The following is a 19437-nucleotide window of genomic DNA, read 5'->3' as shown; positions in this document are numbered from 1 at the left end:
GGAGAGGGGGGCTTGGTTAGGTATGCTAAGCGGCTCAGGTGTGATGTTAGCACATGACCCTTGGCATACCATGAAGCCTTTTGCCTGGCTGCATGAACAGCTGGCAACTCTGCCATAGGGTGGGGGGTTGATTCCCACGCCGAGATTGGCTGCACATAGTACAGATAGGCTTGAATAGTTTTAAAAGTCAGTGGCGAGGAGAGATTCACCGGAGATTCATCTAAGATACATCGTGCGGTACAAAGACTATTCCATCGTAATTAAGATTTGTACCCTTCAAGAGTTCGTTAGAACTGAGGATTTGCTAACGAATCCTGCAAGGGCAGAACAAAATGATTACTTTCGGCGGAGAAACAGGGGTCGCATGCGGCGCCCCTAGCCAAAGACTCTCACGGCTCTATTTGCCCACCAACATCGCTCCTGGAATTGGTGCCTGGAGACTTTATTTCTGTGAAGTTTGTTCCGTGGACATTTTATTACGTGTTGCCCCGTTCCAGTAAGTGTTTGTTCGTGTTATTTTGTAAATCAAGCTGTGTTTGTTTCTCTTTTAAATAAATCACAATTTATTTTATCTCACGCTTTGTTCAATCAAAGGATCCGGTAATTAAGGTGTTAAAAGCATTGGTCTCCCGTGACATTGGGTCAGGACTGGAGAGCGGCAGAATGGTAGTCCGGCGTCAGGCAGGGGTCTGAGTGAGAAAAAACAAGGCTTCCAGCAGGAGTCAAGGTAGTGAGTACCTTGCACAGGCAAGGAAAGAGGGAAATAGAAGCCTTATAAAGGGAGAAGGCAGGTGTGAACAATCCCGTTCAGGAAGAGGCTGACTTCCTACCTTGGTGGCCATGTTGGTAGAGGCAGCGAAGTCAGAAGGCATCCACGTTGGAGATCCTAATAGTATCCCTATTGCAGGAAAAGCCTTATGGAAGTTATTGACTAAGTCTGGAGTGTGGCCATCGGATGCCTTGACACAACTTCTTTCTTCAGGGCTGTACCCCTTTCAGTTGATCAGGTACTGGAGGGACCCTCTAGAGCAAGAGTGCGCAAACTTTTGAAGCTGCTCCCCCCCCCCCCCTTGCCTGTTCTCTTCACTGTTCGCACCCCCCTTACCTCTTTGGTCAGCGTCGAGTGACACCGCGGGGTCATGTGACGTCACGTGGCTCTGTTGGCATGTGATGTCACGTGATCCCGCGGCTTAATTTGATGCCGCCTTTCCATAGCGACACGTCACACCAGCCGTCTGAATCACGATAAGTAGATTTGCAGAGGCCTCACGCGATCCCCGCATTTAAATTAAATACTGTGGGGAAGAGCGCGGGACCTCTGCAACTGCCACGCCCCCCTTGAAAAATCCCGCCCGCAGTTTGCGCACCCCTGCTCTAGAGATATGGGAGTCCATGATCTTCTGGACTACCTACTACGGTTGACCATCCACGGAAATTGGAACGGGATAGGTAGAGTCTTGGGAAAACCGGTTCCGGATGGCCGGTTTCAGCAAGGAGACATGAAGGATGGAGGGAATTTTGAGTTATAGGGGAAGTTTAAGCTGGAAGGCCACTTAATTCATCTATACAAGGGTAAAGGGCAACAGTCCTGGAATATAATCTTCTTTTCATGAATAATAGATACAGATGTGGCTCAACTATGGAGTGGGTGTACTACTAGGTGAGTGAATCAAATCACTAAGACCTACACCTCCTGAAAGCAACAGAAAAAATGATATTGTAATCACTTTGCTGCACCTCATTGGGGATGACTGTGTAATAAAGTCCACAACTCGCCAAATGATGTAGTAATGATGACGATCCATAAGATGAAATAAATCTTTCAAGAGTCTTACCCACTCCTAGAGCCCACTGGATTCTTGGGGGCGTGTCCAGCCGCTGATTCAATTCCAACGAGAGCAAAAAATATGCAAATAAATGCACAAAGCAGCGCACCGTCCAGGGAAACAGGTGTATAAAAATAGAAAAATATTTATAACACATGACAAACAAGGAAGTGTGAACCCTCCTACGCGTTTCACACAACACGGTGCTTTATCAAGGATTCCACACCGGAAACAGTCTGTCTGTGGGTGAGTGGGTTTGCCGTCTATGCATCTTAACCCTGGTTGTGCTCAAAGCTGTGACCATGCAGCAAGCTTAAGCCTATAGGGAACCATGTTTAGGGTTTTGAAGCAAAACCCACCCACAGACAGACTGTTTCGACCTTAAAGGGTCTCCTCAGTGTGGTTTTTTTGGTTATGCAAAAAATGAAGCAAGGGATAGGTTTTACCATACTTAGTTAAGTTATGGTGGGTAAAAAAAGTGACAAACCCTCCACAGCAAAGCATGTAGCAAATGGAAATATTACTGTATGCACAGAGTCTGCCCGCATCAGTGCTGGTGTGGGGTTATCGGGGGTATAAGGTAGTGGAGTTGACATTGTATGCAGAGCTATCGGGTCCCTGCCATGAACAGCTATCGGGTCCCTGCCATTTGCTTGTTCTCTGTGGAACGTCAACCCCACCCACTGGAATGTTAACGAGCCATGAGGACACAAAGAGCTTTTGTTCACAGTTGCATTGCATCTCAGCCACCCACCCCACTGTGCATCTCCTTTGTCCCAAAGGCGCACAGCCTTTGGCCCAGCCAAAGGGTGTGAACCGTTTGCTGCCGTTCGCTGATGTTAAAGCTGCTCTATTTCTATCTGAAACTCCTATGCCCTTTATCCCCTGTACCCAATTTTCCAACTCTTTGTCCTATGAAATGTCTGTGAATTCACTGTATAACCTCTGTTCTTTTAATGTAACCATGTATTTTTGAAGTGAAACTTCCTTAGTGGCACCTTATTCGTGATGGGGCAAAAATGGATTGTGGAGACAGAAATGAAACGGATGTGACGTCAGTGCTGGCAGTTGAGGCCGGCCTGTGTTCTGGCTCAGCCCGACCCCAACACTGACATCACACCCGCTCCACAAATCAGATGCGGCGGCGGCGGCGATAGCCGCCGGCGCCGCTCCTAATGGCCACCGCACCCCCCACACAGCCGCTGACATGCGGCGGCGATATCCACTGCCGCCGCATCCCCCACACAGCCGCTGACATGCGGCGGCGCCGCTCTCCCTCACCCGCTCCTCCACACCAGCAGCCGTCCTCCTCAACGCATGCGCAGAGGCTCTGTCCATATCCATGTTGTGGATGGCAGGTTTCGTGTGTGTGTGTGTGGTGTGGTTGGCAGAGGGCGCTGCTGCGAGGCAACCGGTGATTCGCTGTCACGCAGGGGGGTGGGGGGGGAGGAGAGGCTCAGGCAGAGCCGCCGCGGGTCCGCAGCTCTGCCTGCCTGTGAGGGGAGGAGGAGATTCTCAGGCAGAGCCGCCGCGGGTCCGCAGCTCTGCCTGCCTGTGGGGGGGCGGGGGGGAGAGACCAAGACAGAGCCGCCGCGGGTCCGCAGCTTTACCTGCCTTTGAGGGGGGGGGGAGTCAGGAGAGAGGGGGCAGGACACAGAGAGACACACATACACTGAAAGACACACACATACATATACACACACACACTGACTGACACACATACACACATACTGACTGACACACACACACACACACTGACTGACACACATGCACACACACTGACACACATACACACACACACACTGACTGACACACATAGACACACACACACACTGACTTACACACACACACACTGAATGACACACATACACACACTGACTGACACACATATACACACACACACACTGACTGACTGACTGACACACACACATACACACACACACACTGACACACATACACACACACTGACTGACACACACACATACACACACACTGACTGACACACACACTAACTGACACACATACACAAACACACACGCACACTGACACACATATGCACGCACACTGAATGACACACATACACTCACTGACTGACACACATACACACACTGACCGACACAGAGAGACATTCACACAACACAGAGAGAGAGACATACACTGACACACACACACATTGACTGAAACACACACACACACACACACACACTGACACACACACACACACACACACACACTGACTGACACACATGCACACACTGACTGACACACATGCACACACTGACTGACACACATGCACACACACTGACTGATACGCACACACACTGACACACATACACACACTGACCGACACAGAGAGACATTCACACAACACAGAGAGAGACATACTGACTGACACACACACTCACACACTGACTGTCACACACACACACACACACACACACACACACACATTGACTGACACACATGCACACACTGACTGACACACATGCACACACTGACTGACACACATACACACACTGACTGACACACATACACACACTGACTGACACACATACATAATCTCTGACTGACACACATACATACACAAACATACATACATACTCTCTGACACAAATACATACTCTCTGACTGACACACATACATAGTCACTGACTGACACACACTGACTGACACATGTGTGCCGAGCACGCGCGTTATAAGTCAATTTCTGTGACAAAAGTCAAAGAAGTTTCACTTACTATGCGCGTGCACAGCACACACAGCTTTTTATAACTCTGTGCCCAGGGCATACTTGAAAACGAGAGTTATCTCTCAATGTATTACTTCCTGGTAAAACATTTTTATAAATAAATAAATAAAATAGTATGCTCATTTGCATGTCTTAGACAGGTCTGCAACCCCACCTGTGTGCTCATTTGCATTTCCCAGAATCCTTTGCTGCAGTGGAAGTGCTGTGTGATAATGGTGAAAGGCGGGGTTGCAGACCTGTCTAAGACATGCAAATGAGCATACAGTAATATTTCCATTTGCTGAATACTTTACTGTGGAGGGTTTTTGTTACTTTTTTTACCCACCATAACGTAAGTATGTATGTAGTGAGTAGCATGTAAAGTACTATTTTGGCATTTATTATTCATTTACATATTTTTAGTTAAAGCTATTGATGCTGCAAAAATCCTCTTATTACTGCTTTAGTGAATAGTTTGATGAATAAAAAGTTGGCTTTGTCTTGTTTTCAAGTGAATTTATTGGGGCCGACTTGATCGCGGTTCCGTCACTGCAGTCACACCGAGCCCCGCACTTACAGAGGCCCCACACCCTGTTCCACAACATTTAAACTGACTGCCGTGGGAGAGCGCAGGGCCTCGGTAAGTGCCTCTTATCTTCTTTCGGGAGCTGTAAGCTTCTCGTCCTGCTCCTCATCTCCAGCATCTTCTGCTTGTGACGACGCATCTTCATGGCAACTACGGCATTAAATGAAGCCGTGATGGCACACGGCGATGCGCTGCCATGGCAACGTGATGCCGAGACAATGCAAAGTAGCAGAGATGAGGAGAAGGTAAGAGGCACAAGGCCCCGACAAACTCCCCACCGCCTCAGGGTTTCTACTATTGGTGAAACATACAGTAAATAGCTGATATCAATTATCGTTAGTCATTATTTGCCAATCCCAATAATGTGCATTATTTTCTGTTTTTTCCTTTTCAGTGGAATGAAACAATTGAACTCTTCCGTGCGGGAATGTCACAGAAGAAGCATCGTATTCATTTCAAGACGTATGAAAAGTGCTTTACAGCATCGGAGGCTGTAGACTGGTTGCATGAGCTGCTGCAGTGCAACCAAAACTTTGGGCCTGAGGTAACGCGCAATCAGACCATACAGCTCTTAAAGAAGTTTCAGAAGAACCATGTTATTGAGGATGTGAAAGGAAGATGGGGCAAAGAAGATTTTCATGATAATGGTTGTTTATACAGGTAAATCCGATTTTTAAAGAAGAAGAATTCTAGTAGCAGTGTTACTTCGACAGCAGACCCAAGTGTAAATATGGCTTCTGCACTGGGCATTAGCATTATCCACAATTAACTTGTAGAGGGATGGCAAGAAAGCACAAGGGGGCAAGCCTGATGTTAAGGTTGTGTTACGTCAGGGGGTTCCTCTGAGTGGTGGCAGGCAAGTTAGAATGGAGGGTGTCCAAGATAGAGGGGCGGGGTGCACCATATAAAATAAATATGGAACCCTGCATTCTCTCAAACTTATACCATTATATAGCTATTGACGTTTAGGTCCCTATTCAATATGCTGTGAAACCACTTCTTCATGTCAAGGAAATCTGAGATTACACTGGTTGGTAGATACTGGGACACCCGCGTGGACAAGTGTCACGTAGCACGGTTTCCAGTTTGAACAATTATATTGTAAGTTTTATTTCTGTTATATTGAAAGTGGCTTAGTTCTTTCAGCAGCAATTTTCTTTATTTTAAGCAACTTGCATACACATACTGTATAACATGTAAGTCTGAAGTCTGGTCATGTATGATATATGGATTGAAAGGCATACCTTATCTCTCAAATTGGTGCGGGAATTCAAAAAAAGCACCCCATACAAAGAAAACAGTCCATGTAACAACTGCAGACTTGCTCCAAGAGATTGAATAAATCTGATATAACAGATAAAAACTGGTAGAAGCAAATCTGCTAGCAAGTGACACGATGTCTCTCTGCTTGGGCCTGCTTCTCTGTGGTGTAAGCAAATTGAAGACTGGTTAAATGCCCTAAAGCAGTGCGGTTTCTCACCTCAAAATATATAGATTTTGGTTTTTATTCCATGAATAGGTTTAAATTTGTAGTACCTCGTAAGACCAAAGCGATCACGTGGCATTGACATGATTTATAGTTTATATGTAGGCGATAGGCACTTTTTTAATGTGATAAGTATTGCATTTTTATTTTATTTTTTACTTTAAATGTGCCCACGGTAACAATGCTTTGTAGAGTTTTCAAGTCTTTAGCTAATCACTAGGATAATGGCGTTTTGATTTCTTTAATCCAGGGGTGCGCAAAATAGGGGCCCGCCAGATTTTCCGGGGGTTAGGGGGGGGGGGCTGTTACAGAGGTACGAGGTTTCAATAAATACTGGGAACTGCGTGAGGCCTCTGTAACTTCTTAATATACCTTGGTTCCAACGACGCGTCTCCATGGCAACTGGCGTCCAAAGACTCCGCGACGTCGAAGCCAGAGAGCAGGTAAGGAAGGGGAAGGGGCGCGAACAGGAAACTTTGAGCACCTCTGATGTAAAGGATGCATGAAGGGGTTGGCAGTGTTCAACTTTCAATTCAGTAAGCAAAGCTGCTCTCAAACAACTCTCTTACGTAATGAGTGGCAGTCTAAGAGAGACTAACCTTTTTACTGCCAGAGGCGCATGCAGTCTATTGCTCTGCAGTGTTTTGCAAACCCATCTTGCAGTAAAAGCTTTAACATTGTTTTTTTTTTCAGTTTCATTCATTAGTGTTTCGTTTTTAATACAGGTTTCCACCAACGTCGCCGATAAAGCCGTACCTAAGAAGACCGCAGTACAGAGTTGAGCCTCTTAAATTCCCACATTGGAATGATCAAGAATCTTTGACATCCCAAGTTCATATTCCTGTAAAGCCTATCGTAATGGTAAGTGTGTGGTTTTTTGTGTGTGTTTTTTTTTTTTTTATGTATACAGGAATACCCCGCATTAACGTACGCAATGGGACCGGAGCATATATGTAAAGCGAAAATGTACTTAAAGTGAAGCACTACCTTTTCCCACTTATCAATGCATGTACTGTACTGCAATCGTTATATACGTGCATAACTGATGTAAATAACGCATTTGTAACAGGCTCTATAGTCTCCCCGCTTGCGCACAATTTCGATACAGGTAGGGAGCCGGTATTGCTGTTCAGGACGTGATGACAGGCGCATGCGTGAGCTGCCGTTTGCCTATTGGGCGATATGTACTTACTCGCGAGTGTACTTAAAGTGAGTGTACTTAAAGCGGGGTATGCCTGTATACACTTTTTAACAGTAGAATTGTAGTCGCATCTAGCAGCACATACTACCGGTGCAATGATGTGAAAGCACTGGCACTATGGGGTAAAGAATAGCACTACTTTCCCATTCACAACCCCAGAGTATGGCACAATTTTTTCTCGGCAAACTTATAGTTGCACTTTTTTTATTTGAAGAATAATTTATTTATTTTTGGAAGTCTCACTTTTGTTATGTTTCTAAGGCTGCGTCCATAGGACTGCAGCCGTGCAGAGGCTGAGGGAAAGCGAGTGCTTTCCCTGGCCTTGATCCGGGGGCGTGTCGGGGGGGTGGTGTGGGCCTGTGACGTCACGGAGCTGGTTCGCCCTCTTTGGGCGAACCGCTCACGTGACCGGCCCTGCGCTGCCGTGAGCGCGAAAATCTATCTTTTGAAAAAGACCTACGCTTCCGCACGCTTGCGGAAGCATGCGCGAGCCCCTGCTAAAGCCGCTCTCATTGCGGCTGCAGGGGCTCACTGAGAAGCGTCAGCGCACCTCAGCACGGGTCAGTGCCTAAGTGCTGACCCTGGACGCAGCCTAAAACAGAATAGTTTTTCCTCCATGTTAATAAATATAAAAGTTAGGCACAGTAGTGCAACACTTTTTTTTTAAAACCACTTTAACCATTGACTTAGACATGTAAGTCTATATTTACAATGCAGTGCTATTTCACAAGACACCTTCCAGCACCAGAACTGAATGGGCTGTAAGGTATCTTTGTAAGGTGTCTTATGACAGAGCTCCCTTTAGTAAATATGACCCATAATATCCTCTCTACCATTTATAAATCGGCTGTCCCACATGCCGATGTTTTTTTCATTTTTCTGTAACATCGAAACTTGGGTGTCGTCCAGAGCAGAAATCGTGCCTCATAAAAAGTACGTTTCCCTGAAACCGACGGTCCCCGAAGCTACAAATATTAGGTTTCAGGTCTGGGGGACTCCACAGTTCCAATTTTTAAATTATAAAGATGGAGGTACTGTATTGCGTTGGTGTTAGACCGCTTACATAATTTAAGATATGTAATGGCAGTAAACAAAGAAGCCCCAATGCACATCCAATGTGACAAATTATTTAGTTAATATATGTTTTTTTTTTCTTTTTCTTAAGCATGTCATTTAGTAAAAAAAAAAATGGCGAAAATATGTCAAGCTGCAACATCACGGTTATCAGCAAGTTCCTGTGTGCTGTGTATTTCCTCCACTGTATAGAGAAAAGAGGAATCAAAACAATGATATAGTCAACAGCATGGGATGTGTGACGTATGCATTGCATTTATGAGCACTATACATGTGCTATGTGGGGCTACACTGCAGTTAAAACTCGCAAAAAAGCAGAAGTGCCCTAAGAAATATAGTGGGGGAGAAACAAACACAATAAAGTGCAAGATAAAAATATATATACTTCCTATGCTTCTTGCTACCGCAAAGGTTATAACTACTTTCCCCCTGGGAGAATACATCTTTCAATGACTAATACAATTACCTGTGTGTACTTGTACCTGCATGGGATGGGTGATCTTAAACTAAAAGGGGCCACAGACCGCACAATAATTTACAATTAGACATGTACAATCTTGGCAAGCTCCAAAAATAAATATATATAAGCAGACTGGGTGCTTGCAGAGGGGCCAGGTCCTCTATCAAGCTCCAAAATAGACACAAACAAAAACAGGACTGCAGCACTCACTGAAGAAATGGTAGAGATTTTATTGCATCAAAAAACAGGAACACGTAAAAAATAGAGCGACGTTTCGCACCTCCTGGTCCTTTATCAAGCTTGATAAAGGACTAGGAGGTCCGAAACGTCGCTCTATTTTTTACGTGTTCCTGTTTTTTGATGCAATAAAATCTCTACCATTTCTTCAGTGAGTGCTGCAGTCCTGTTTTTGTTTGTATAATATATAAATATATTTTTTTGCTATAAAAATTACTGTATTTCAGTTTCAGCTCTAAGAAAGGCAAGCCCTGATTATCCTAAAAACAGATAACTTGTGGTTGTAAACTCGACTTTGACAGTTACAACTTTTTCTTGTATAGAGACATTTCGTCTATATTTGACATTAAAGGGTGGCTATTGCCTGTTTGTAAAACACACCTGTGTCTCAAGTATTATCTTTTTGAACAACAAATTACACTGTTCCTGCTGTTTTTGAACAGATCTAGTGTATCTGCCATCACAGTCTCCATGGTTAATGAATTTTACATTTTAAGTGCCCTTACTGTAAATAAACCTTTCGTCCGACCCCTTGTCGTTTGTACTTCCCTTAGAATTAATGGTTCTTTTGAAAACTTGTATTGTCTCCGAAAATATTTGTATATAATTATCATATCCCCTCTTAGACACTTTTTTTCTAATGTAAACAAATCTAATTTAGCTAGCCTCTCCTCATAAATCAGATTATCCATCCCCTTTATTAATTTGGCTCTTCTCTGCACTTTCTCTAGTTCCATAATTTATTTTCTATGAAGTGGTGCCCAAAATTGTACTCCATATTCAAGGTGTGGTCTTACTAAGGCTTTATAAAGGGGCATAATTATGTTTACTTCCCTTCCATCCATTGCCCGTTTAATGCAAGATAAGATCTTGATTACCTTTGCAGCTACTGCATGACTTGGGGCACAATTGCTAAGCCTGCTGTCTACAAGCACTCCTGAACATCTGCTTTACGACAATCTTGTGGTATTGAGCCTGTGGAAATGGAGTCCTTGAATATTAAATATAATGGTTTGGCTATTACTGAACTTACATCCAAGAGTTTTTAATGAGCTATGTCATGGGGGCCAGGTGCCTTATTTACTTTAACTTTCTCAAGCCACTTATGAACTTCTTACTCAATGAACAAATTGTTCGTTAATATGCCGGTTGTGGCTTCCTCCTGCAGCACTACTATTGCAATTGATTATTCCCTAGTAAATATAAAGGCAAGGAATTTAATTAATACCTCTGCTTTTTCCTTATCTTCAATAATTTGCCTGCCCATCTCACACTGAAAGGGTCATATATTCTTTTCTAATTTTTTGTTATTAAGGTACTTAAAGAACTTTTTAGTGTTGAAATTACTTTCTATTGCAATCCTTTTTTAATTATCCATTTTGCTAATTTTATTGCCCTTTTGCAACTTTTGTTATATTCATTATAATTCTGATATGATCAGTAGCGGATTTCCCGAAAGGCCCGGGCCTGAGGTGGCAGAATTTGGAGGCGGCATGCCGGCTTGCCAACCCACGTATGCGCAACCGGCGTTTGCCACTTGTGCACATGAGTGATCGCTCTCTGCCGTCTCAAGCATGTACAACTGCTGCTTGTTGCCCCGCGCATGCGCAATCGACGCTTGCTGTCCCGCGCATGTGTGATCGGCGCTTCGCCGGCAAGCACCAATCGCGCTAGTGCCAGTCGCGTGGGCCGGCATGCGCCGGTTGCACTGGCCAGCAACGGGTTGGTGCGGCTCTAGAACAGGAGGGCAGCATCAGATAAGTGCCTACGGGCGCCATTTTAAAAAAAATCCGCCACTGGCTATGATGTCTCCGTCCCTTCTGACTTTACAAATCTAAATGACTCCCTCTTCTTTCCCATTTCCTCCCCTACCTGATTATTTAGCCAGAGTGGTTTAGACTTAAAATAAATATGTATTACCCAAGGGTATACACTGATAAGTGAGCTTTTCTAACAATGTTTTAAAGACTGCCCATTTATCTTCCACATTTTTCCCTGCAAAAAAATTGTTCCAGTGTATTCTTTGTAGATTAGTTATCAGTTTATTAAAATCTGGTTTTCTAAAGTTTAAAGTCTTTGTTTTACACATGTAATATATATTTTTTGATCATTTATTTCAAATGAGACCATGTTATGATCACTGTTAGCAAATATTCAAGTCCGGGAACATTTGGTTATTACTTCTACAATGTTTGATATTACCAAAGCCAGTATTGCCCTTCTCCTGGTTGGTTCCTCAATTATTTGGGACATGTAATTGTCTTTAAGCTCCCCCAAAAACCTGGTTCCTTTCGTTGTAATTCTAATCTCCTTGTCCCAGTCTGTGTGGATAATTATTAAAATCCTATACTGCAGTACCCCAAGAAACCCCCATGTTACTGCAGCAATAACTCAAGCCTCACGATCTGTTTCTGTTTGTCCTGAGCTAACTGGTGCTGAGCTTATTATTTGATGCTACTCCTTATTTATTACTGAACATGAATGTACATTTGTAATTTCTAAAACTTTGAAGTTATTGAGTAACTTTGAAGTTACTGCTGATACAGTGGATTGCCCTCAGGGCCTTTACATAAACCTCCTAAACATAGAAGGGGCGCTGCTACTTTTATGGGTGGAAATTCAGAAAAGAAATGATCCAGCGCACAGCCAAATAGAGTGGGTCCCAAACCAGATGGATAAAAAAATTATCTTTATTGGTCCGTGTAAAAAACCGGAGGTAAGTACCCTCCTACGCGTTTCGTACCGCAATGGTACTTTATCAAGGACTCCTTGATAAAGTACCATTGCGGTACGAAACGCGTAGGAAGGTACTTACCTCCGGTTTTTTACATGGACCAATAAAGATTATTTTTTTTTATCTATCTGGTTTGGGACCCACTCTATTTGGCTGTGCGCTGGATCATTTCTTTTCTGGATTTCCACCACTTCTCCTGGCTGCACGCCTACCAAGACACACTGGACGGGGGCACATCTATGTGAGTACACTGATTCAATTCTACAATTTATTTAAAGTTGTGAGTCTAGGATTTTCCCAATGAGGCTCTTGACTGAGTTAATCTGTACCCAGCCTTGACCTTCAGTGATTTATGTGTCCTTTCATTGACTCTACTTTTATCAAGAATCATTGCTAATATGTCAGCAATATCTCACTAGCCCCATTAGTCTCTATCTGTGTCTATATCATCACATTTACCCTATGAAGGACAAGAATCTAGCGTTGGAGCGCATGTATCACTGATTTGTTCTACTTTTATGGGTGCTTTAAGATCGGGAGGACAACTGATAACATTCTCATGGTAGATCTTGCAATGGTGTGTTACTAGTGCATACTTAACATTAAACTGTATGTATGTGTGTATGTGTGTGTCTCTCTCTATATATCTATATATAGAGATAGAGATACACACACACCGTGATTATAAAATGTATTGCAAAATAACCTTTGGAAAGGCACGCTTCCAAGAGTAATGAGGGAAAGCGCAGTTAGTTATAAAATCTCGCAATAAAATGGTCCGGTCATCTTACACGGTGGATGGTATCAACATCAAGCATGATCATTCGTGACGCCCAGTCACCCGGTATAGGCCTTCCACAGTCTAAGTCAGGGGTGCACAAACTTTTTTCCCTGCCCCCCCTAGCGGCGGCCCCCTCACTCCTCTACCCCTCCCCCTAACCCCTACTTACCTGCGCTCCGGCGTCATGACGTCTCGTTGCCATAGCAACGTGACGTCACATGACCTCACCGCGTTGCCATGGCGACGCCGGAAGGAAGCCGCCGGAGCCTAGGTAAGTAAAGATTTACAGAGGCCCTGCAGCTCCCCCGGCACTTAATTTAAGGGCCTCCGCGAAGCGCGCAGGGCCTCTGTAAACCCCTCCCCCCCCGCCGGCAGTCTCTCTCCCCCCCCTGGGGTCACGCTCCCCAGTTTGCGCACCGCTGGTCTAAGTAAATGAACACATGGCAGGCAGAACCGATGAGACTGGTGAGCAATGTCTCAGAAGAACACCTTACAATCAGCTGCGACATTCGTCTGAGCTGCGTAGCTCACACTGGCTTGTGACGTGACACGCAACTAGAGGGAGTCCCAACGCGTTTCGTCAAAATCCATGTAACTTCATCAAGGGTATAGGTAGCTAGGTGCACACATATTTTAAATAGTGATTCACTAACTGCCGATTTTGAGCCAGCATGTGAGGAAAATTCACAAGCGTCTCGCAAACACTCTGCAGTATAGTCAATAGTCACTGTAATGGCCCATTAGATTAACACAGTGGGGGTCCCTGCATTTGAATGGGACTCGCAGCCCGGTAGGATTCACACAGCGTGAGTTCCATTCAAACGCAGGGACCCCCACTCTGTTAATCCGATGGGCCATTCCAGCATCTATGGACTATGCTGAGGATTTCCCCGACGTGTTCATGGAATTCCTCCGAATCTGGGCCAAAACGGACTGTTGCATCTGTATTGCATACAAAGGGAACACAAATGTAAATTCAGCATAACAGGTACAACAATAGATAGAATATTTAATATTGAGAAGAAACCTGGAACACACAAACTACAATACAAAAAATTGAATGTACACTTGATATATTAAAAAATCCATGCACTAATGTACTATTGGAATACAGATATAATAGACCATAAGCTCAGAGCCAGATTCGTTTTATGGGGTAATGAGGAGAGAGGGTGGAGAATCAAGAAACAAATTAAAAAGGGGACAGAACCACAATATTATCGGGGGGCCAAAGCAGACCGAAAGTCAATCCAGGAGGGTTATCTATAATAGAAGACCACAGATTGGATGAGAAGAAAAACAATACGTCAAACCAATGTGCTTGTATCAATGCACTCATTGAAACCAGCAGGCGCAAGAGTACCCAAGGTGTAAATACAGTATGATTCTTTCATACAAAAGGTCTTGAATTTACCCTTCACCCCCCCAGATGGGAAGGGGGGGGATATGCTGAAATGCCATAATTTTGAGGTGTTTAGGATCTCTATTGTTGTACAAACTGAAGTGTCTATCTAGACACACTAAGCTTGTAGAATTAATTACATTCCTCCTATGCTCCAAAAATCTAACATTGAGAGGACGTAAAGTCCTCCCAATGTACTGAATTCCACAGGGACAAAATTACATGTATATAACGTGTAGTTAAACATTCAATGTGTCAACCAAATGACTAGTGCCTTTAGAGAGAGAAATTAAATTATCTAGATTGAATTGTTGGTACATAATACAACAGGATCTTTTACACTTGAAGTTCCAGTAATTAGTGGGTACTGATAATGTAGTGGATCCCCTCAAACCCCTCAACTTACTTGGTGCTATAAGATTTTTGATGTTAGTATCTTTCTCGAACACATGGGGTGTTCTAATAGGCAACTTCCCTATCAAGTATGGGTCACAATTGAGAACCCTCCAATGTTTATTAAGCATTTGCAAAGTTTTGTCTACTCATGGATTACATTTAGTAATACATTTTGGAACATTTAGTTTGTGAGGTTCCTGTAGGAGGTAAATTCGATAGCTTGGCCTTTGTGTCCAAAGACTTAACTTTCTAGAAAATCAGGGGAGCGGGGGATGTATCACCAAAGTAGAGAAGAGAACTGACATAGAACAGTACTGTAGGACAATTTAGGCTCAGATATGTGTGGAACCTCCAATATTTATACTCCCAAGCGTAAGGCATAAAAGGGAATATCCCAAACTGTGGCAAACGTGGGTGGATGTGCACTCATTTCATCAGGACCCAGGGAAAGAAGAAAGACCAGGATAGTGCAGATGGTGCTAATAGAAGTATATTTATCACAGAAAAAGATCCCCTGCAATCCAGGCTTACATCAGTGTAGTCTGTTCAAAACATTGTACAAATACAATATGCCGCCGTGACATGGATGGCGCCATCTGCGTCCTCGGGTCACCAGATCTTGGCCCCCTAAGTGACAGCGGAAGCGGTGGAGACTTTGAGTGGGTGAGAACACCATTTACCCAGCTCCCGTGAGTCACTGTTATTTATAATCCATGTCACCTTTTATCATTAATAATCTATTGGATATATTCAGTTAGTGCTATTGTATCATATGCAGGGTTCGACAAATGCACCGACCACTCGCCTGGGAACACACACACACACAACACACACACACACAACACACACACACACACACACACATGAAAGGTAGCTGCCAATCAGTACAGGCTCAGAGTGTCTGCATTCATTGGCTGCTGTTTGCCATGTGATCCCTTTCCTTGTCCCTATTGGCTTCTGAGAGTTGTAGTTCTGCTTTTTATTCAATGCTGGAACTGCTAAAGCAAGAGGACCACAACTCCCAGAATCCTTTGAGTGAAAACCCACAAAACCAGAGATCAGCTAATCGGAGCACAGGATTATCCTCCTCTCTCCCTATGGCAGGAGGTGTGTGTGTGTCCCCAAACCTACCTGCATCCTCCACATGCCTCTCCCTGAGCTGGAGGTGGAGCAGGCTGTCTGAAGGGCCGACAGCAGCCCCTCCATGGCCCCCCATGTGACTTGTGAAGGCCGCTCCACAGCTGTCTGTGGCCCTCAAGGTAACCCCCCCCCCCCCTGGCTCCTAGTCCTATACACCCTACACTCCTCGGCCCATACCTTCCCCCCCCAGGTTCATACCTTTCCCTTCCCCCCTGCCCCCTGGGAGGGTGTGTTCGCAGTGTCCCACCTCCTATATCCAACCTACAAGCTCTGACCTACCTAAACGTGTGTGTGTGTGTGTCCTTTTCAGCGCATTGGTGGCGTCGGACGGCCCATACTGTGCATGCGTGGCGGTGGGCGGCCCCTTCTGCGTATGGATTGTTGTGTTTTGAATCGCAGTGTGTAATATTGTGGGTCTGGGTGTGTTGTGTGATACCATTTTGAGGGTCAGGATGTGTAAGCCTTGGAATTTACAACAGAAAGATAATTAATCGCCAGAAAGTTTATTTTTATTTTTTTTATCCTTTAATTTATTTTCCAAGTTAATAACAAGTGCCCCCCTGCTCACCACACAGAGCCCCTCGGAGGTCTGACACTGAGCTGCAAAGTGCTTCGTCAGAACCCTGACCCTGCATTCTGCCTGCACCAAATACCACACTCTCGCACCATGTTTCTGGGACCTAATAAAGGGTCAATAAATGGGAAAAGTGCAATAAAATATCGGGAAGAAAAAGAAATTATGATTGGTGTTTTTTTAGTTCTTATTAGGAATATCTTCAATATTTTTTGTTTTTTAATTAGAAATGGGGCCGGGGGCTTTGTAATTTGTCAAGCCTTGTCCTATATGTTATATATAAATAGGATACTATTTTACAACTAAACTTTACATTTACTTTTGTGTACCGGCAGCCATATATACTTATTTCTTCTGTTAAGGCATAAAAAATGTGAAATACTATTGAGGTACACAAAATGATAAAAGGGATTGCCAGTTTTAGTAGGATGGTAGGAGATGTACTGATACAGCAGGAATATAGATTAGTGCAATTATAATTTTGAAGTCATGTTTTGTCCTTTAATATTGTATTATTTATTTTGTTCTATTTGTTGTGCCTTAGAATTCTGAAATGTGGTACAAACGTCACAGCATAGCAATAGGGGAGGTGCCTACTTGTCGGCTTGTTCATCGCAGAGAGTTAACAGCAGCCAATGTTGAAGAGATCTGGAAATCAATGACTCTTTCACAGTAAGTATACTATGGGCTATCATTTTATAAATGTAAAATATATTCGCCCTAATAAGCACATGCATGGACATTGGAGATTCAGTTTTTGGGTCCATGGCATATAATTTTGCTAAAGATGAGGCAGCAAGACTTGAACAAACATGACTCATGGTAATTCCTTGTGGATTGGATAAATTTGTTTTTGCTCTTAACACAACAAATCCCTTCTGGGAACTGATGTGCTAAGCTTTCTCATTGTTGAGGCTTTCTGTAAATATTGGTCCCTTAGAGACTCAAGCTAATCATTTGCTCACTTTACAATTTGTGGAACTATTATTTCTACAATAAATATTGAATAGTGAACTATCAATATGTCAAATGCTTTTTTTCTGAATAATGCTGTGCAGGTGGAAAGTACCCAATTCATTCTAATAAGTCAAACTGTGTTGTTCAATTATTATGTTGTTAATCTGACTCCTTTCCTTGTTTATACAGTTTACAGAAGATTGTAGGACTTGATTCTCTGAATGACGTGATGGATACAAAGCAGGCGGACGCAAAACATATAATACACAACGTCTACAACATCAATAAACAGGGAATTGTGGTTGCAGAAGATAAATCAAGTGAGTGCATCTTATATTTTGATTTGATACAGCACTGTTCATTGTATAAACAAAGTCTTACACAGTCTAAAAATGAATGGTATGGAAATTGCTGCTTCCATCTTACGGGCTAAGTTTTGTGGATCTCAGGCTAGATATTTTCTAAGAATCATATAGTTGCTGATTTTATTTGTAAAAGAACAAAAAAAAACTTTTAAAGAATTCCTCAACTGGGCAGTGTAAAATAAAAACACAATGTTAATATACGTACACACATACACAATCTTCATCAGCGGCAGCAGCTCTTTTCGATCCATTGCTGGATGAAGACCTCCCCAGGGATCTTCCAGGTACTGTGGTTTCAAGTCTCTATTCTGCATATTGCTCCAACACATTTTCTGATTTCATCCTCCCATCTTACTTTTGATCTTTCATCTTTCTCCAATGATCATTTGTTCTTGTGATATGTTTGGCCCACTGTCACTATAATTTATTCACCCTTTTTGATGAGGTCACAGACTTGTTTGCTATAAACCCATTCATTCTTTTCCCTGTCTCCTCAAGTAATAGCCGGCATGCATCTCTCCATACGTCTTTGCGTTGTCGGAAACTTCTGAATTATCTTCGCATTTAGGGTTTAAGTTTCACATTAATACATTGGCACTGGCACAATACATTTGTCGAAAACTTTTCTCTTGAGGCACAGTGGAAGGTTCCCTTAAAATATTGTCTTGTTTCTTTCAAATGCACTCCATCCCATCTTCATTCCCCTACTGATTTAATGTTAAAGGTTCCCATCCATTGGTATTTGACGGACAAGGTAGACATAGTCTTCGACTTCTAGTTCTATTCCATTTATTTCGATCTTTGCATACGTTCGAACAGAAGAACCTCATCCCAACCGTCAAGCATGGTGGTGAGAGTTTGATGGTTTGGGGCTGCTTTGCTGCCTCATAACCTGGATGGCTTGCCATTATTGACACAACCATGAATTCTGCATTGTATCAGAAGATTCTAGAGGAGATTGTCAGGCCGTCCGTCTTTGAGCTGAAGTGTACGTGGGTCACGCAGCAAGACAATGAGCCTGAACATAAAAGCAGATCTACAAAAGAATGGCTGCAGAAGAAGAAATTCCACGTTTTAGAATGGCTTGGTCAAAGTCCGGACCTAAACCCCATCGAAATGTTGTGGCAGGACTTGAAGTGAACTGTCCATGCAAGGAATCCCTCAAATGTCACTGAGTTGAAACAGTTCAGTAAGGAGGAATGAGCCAAAATTCGTCAAAACTGATGTGAGAGACCGACTAGATGTTACAGCTTCGTTGAAGTTATTGCTGCTCAAGGGGGTGACATCAGGTACTGAATCCAAAGCTTCACCTACTTTTTCACACATAGATATAGAATTTTTAATCATTTCGGAATAAATAAATGTTGAAAAAGTAACATGTTTTGTGTAATTTGTTTGATCAGGTTATCTTTATCTATTATTAGGACTTAGATTTAAAGCTGCAGTTAAAGCTGCCGTTATTTAGATTTTTTTTCTTTCTTCCCCGCCCT

At 43.3% G+C, this 19437-nt stretch overlaps 1 protein-coding gene across 1 annotated transcript in view; it reads left to right on the top strand.

Moving 5' to 3' along the window:
* Positions 1-19437, top strand: part of LOC142489255 (DEP domain-containing protein 1B-like) — a 44140-nt gene that overhangs the window by 7976 nt on the left and 16727 nt on the right. Inside the window, exons 2-5 of the mRNA XM_075589701.1 lie at positions 5535-5800; positions 7352-7487; positions 17170-17297; positions 17772-17902. Of these exons, the coding sequence (XP_075445816.1) occupies positions 5535-5800; positions 7352-7487; positions 17170-17297; positions 17772-17902 (661 nt within the window). The remainder of the gene's footprint in view (positions 1-5534; positions 5801-7351; positions 7488-17169; positions 17298-17771; positions 17903-19437) is intronic.

This window comes from Ascaphus truei, chromosome 1 (genome assembly GCF_040206685.1).
Source record: "Ascaphus truei isolate aAscTru1 chromosome 1, aAscTru1.hap1, whole genome shotgun sequence".
Lineage (NCBI taxonomy): Eukaryota > Metazoa > Chordata > Amphibia > Anura > Ascaphidae > Ascaphus > Ascaphus truei.
This window is presented reverse-complemented; position numbering and strand designations above follow the sequence as displayed.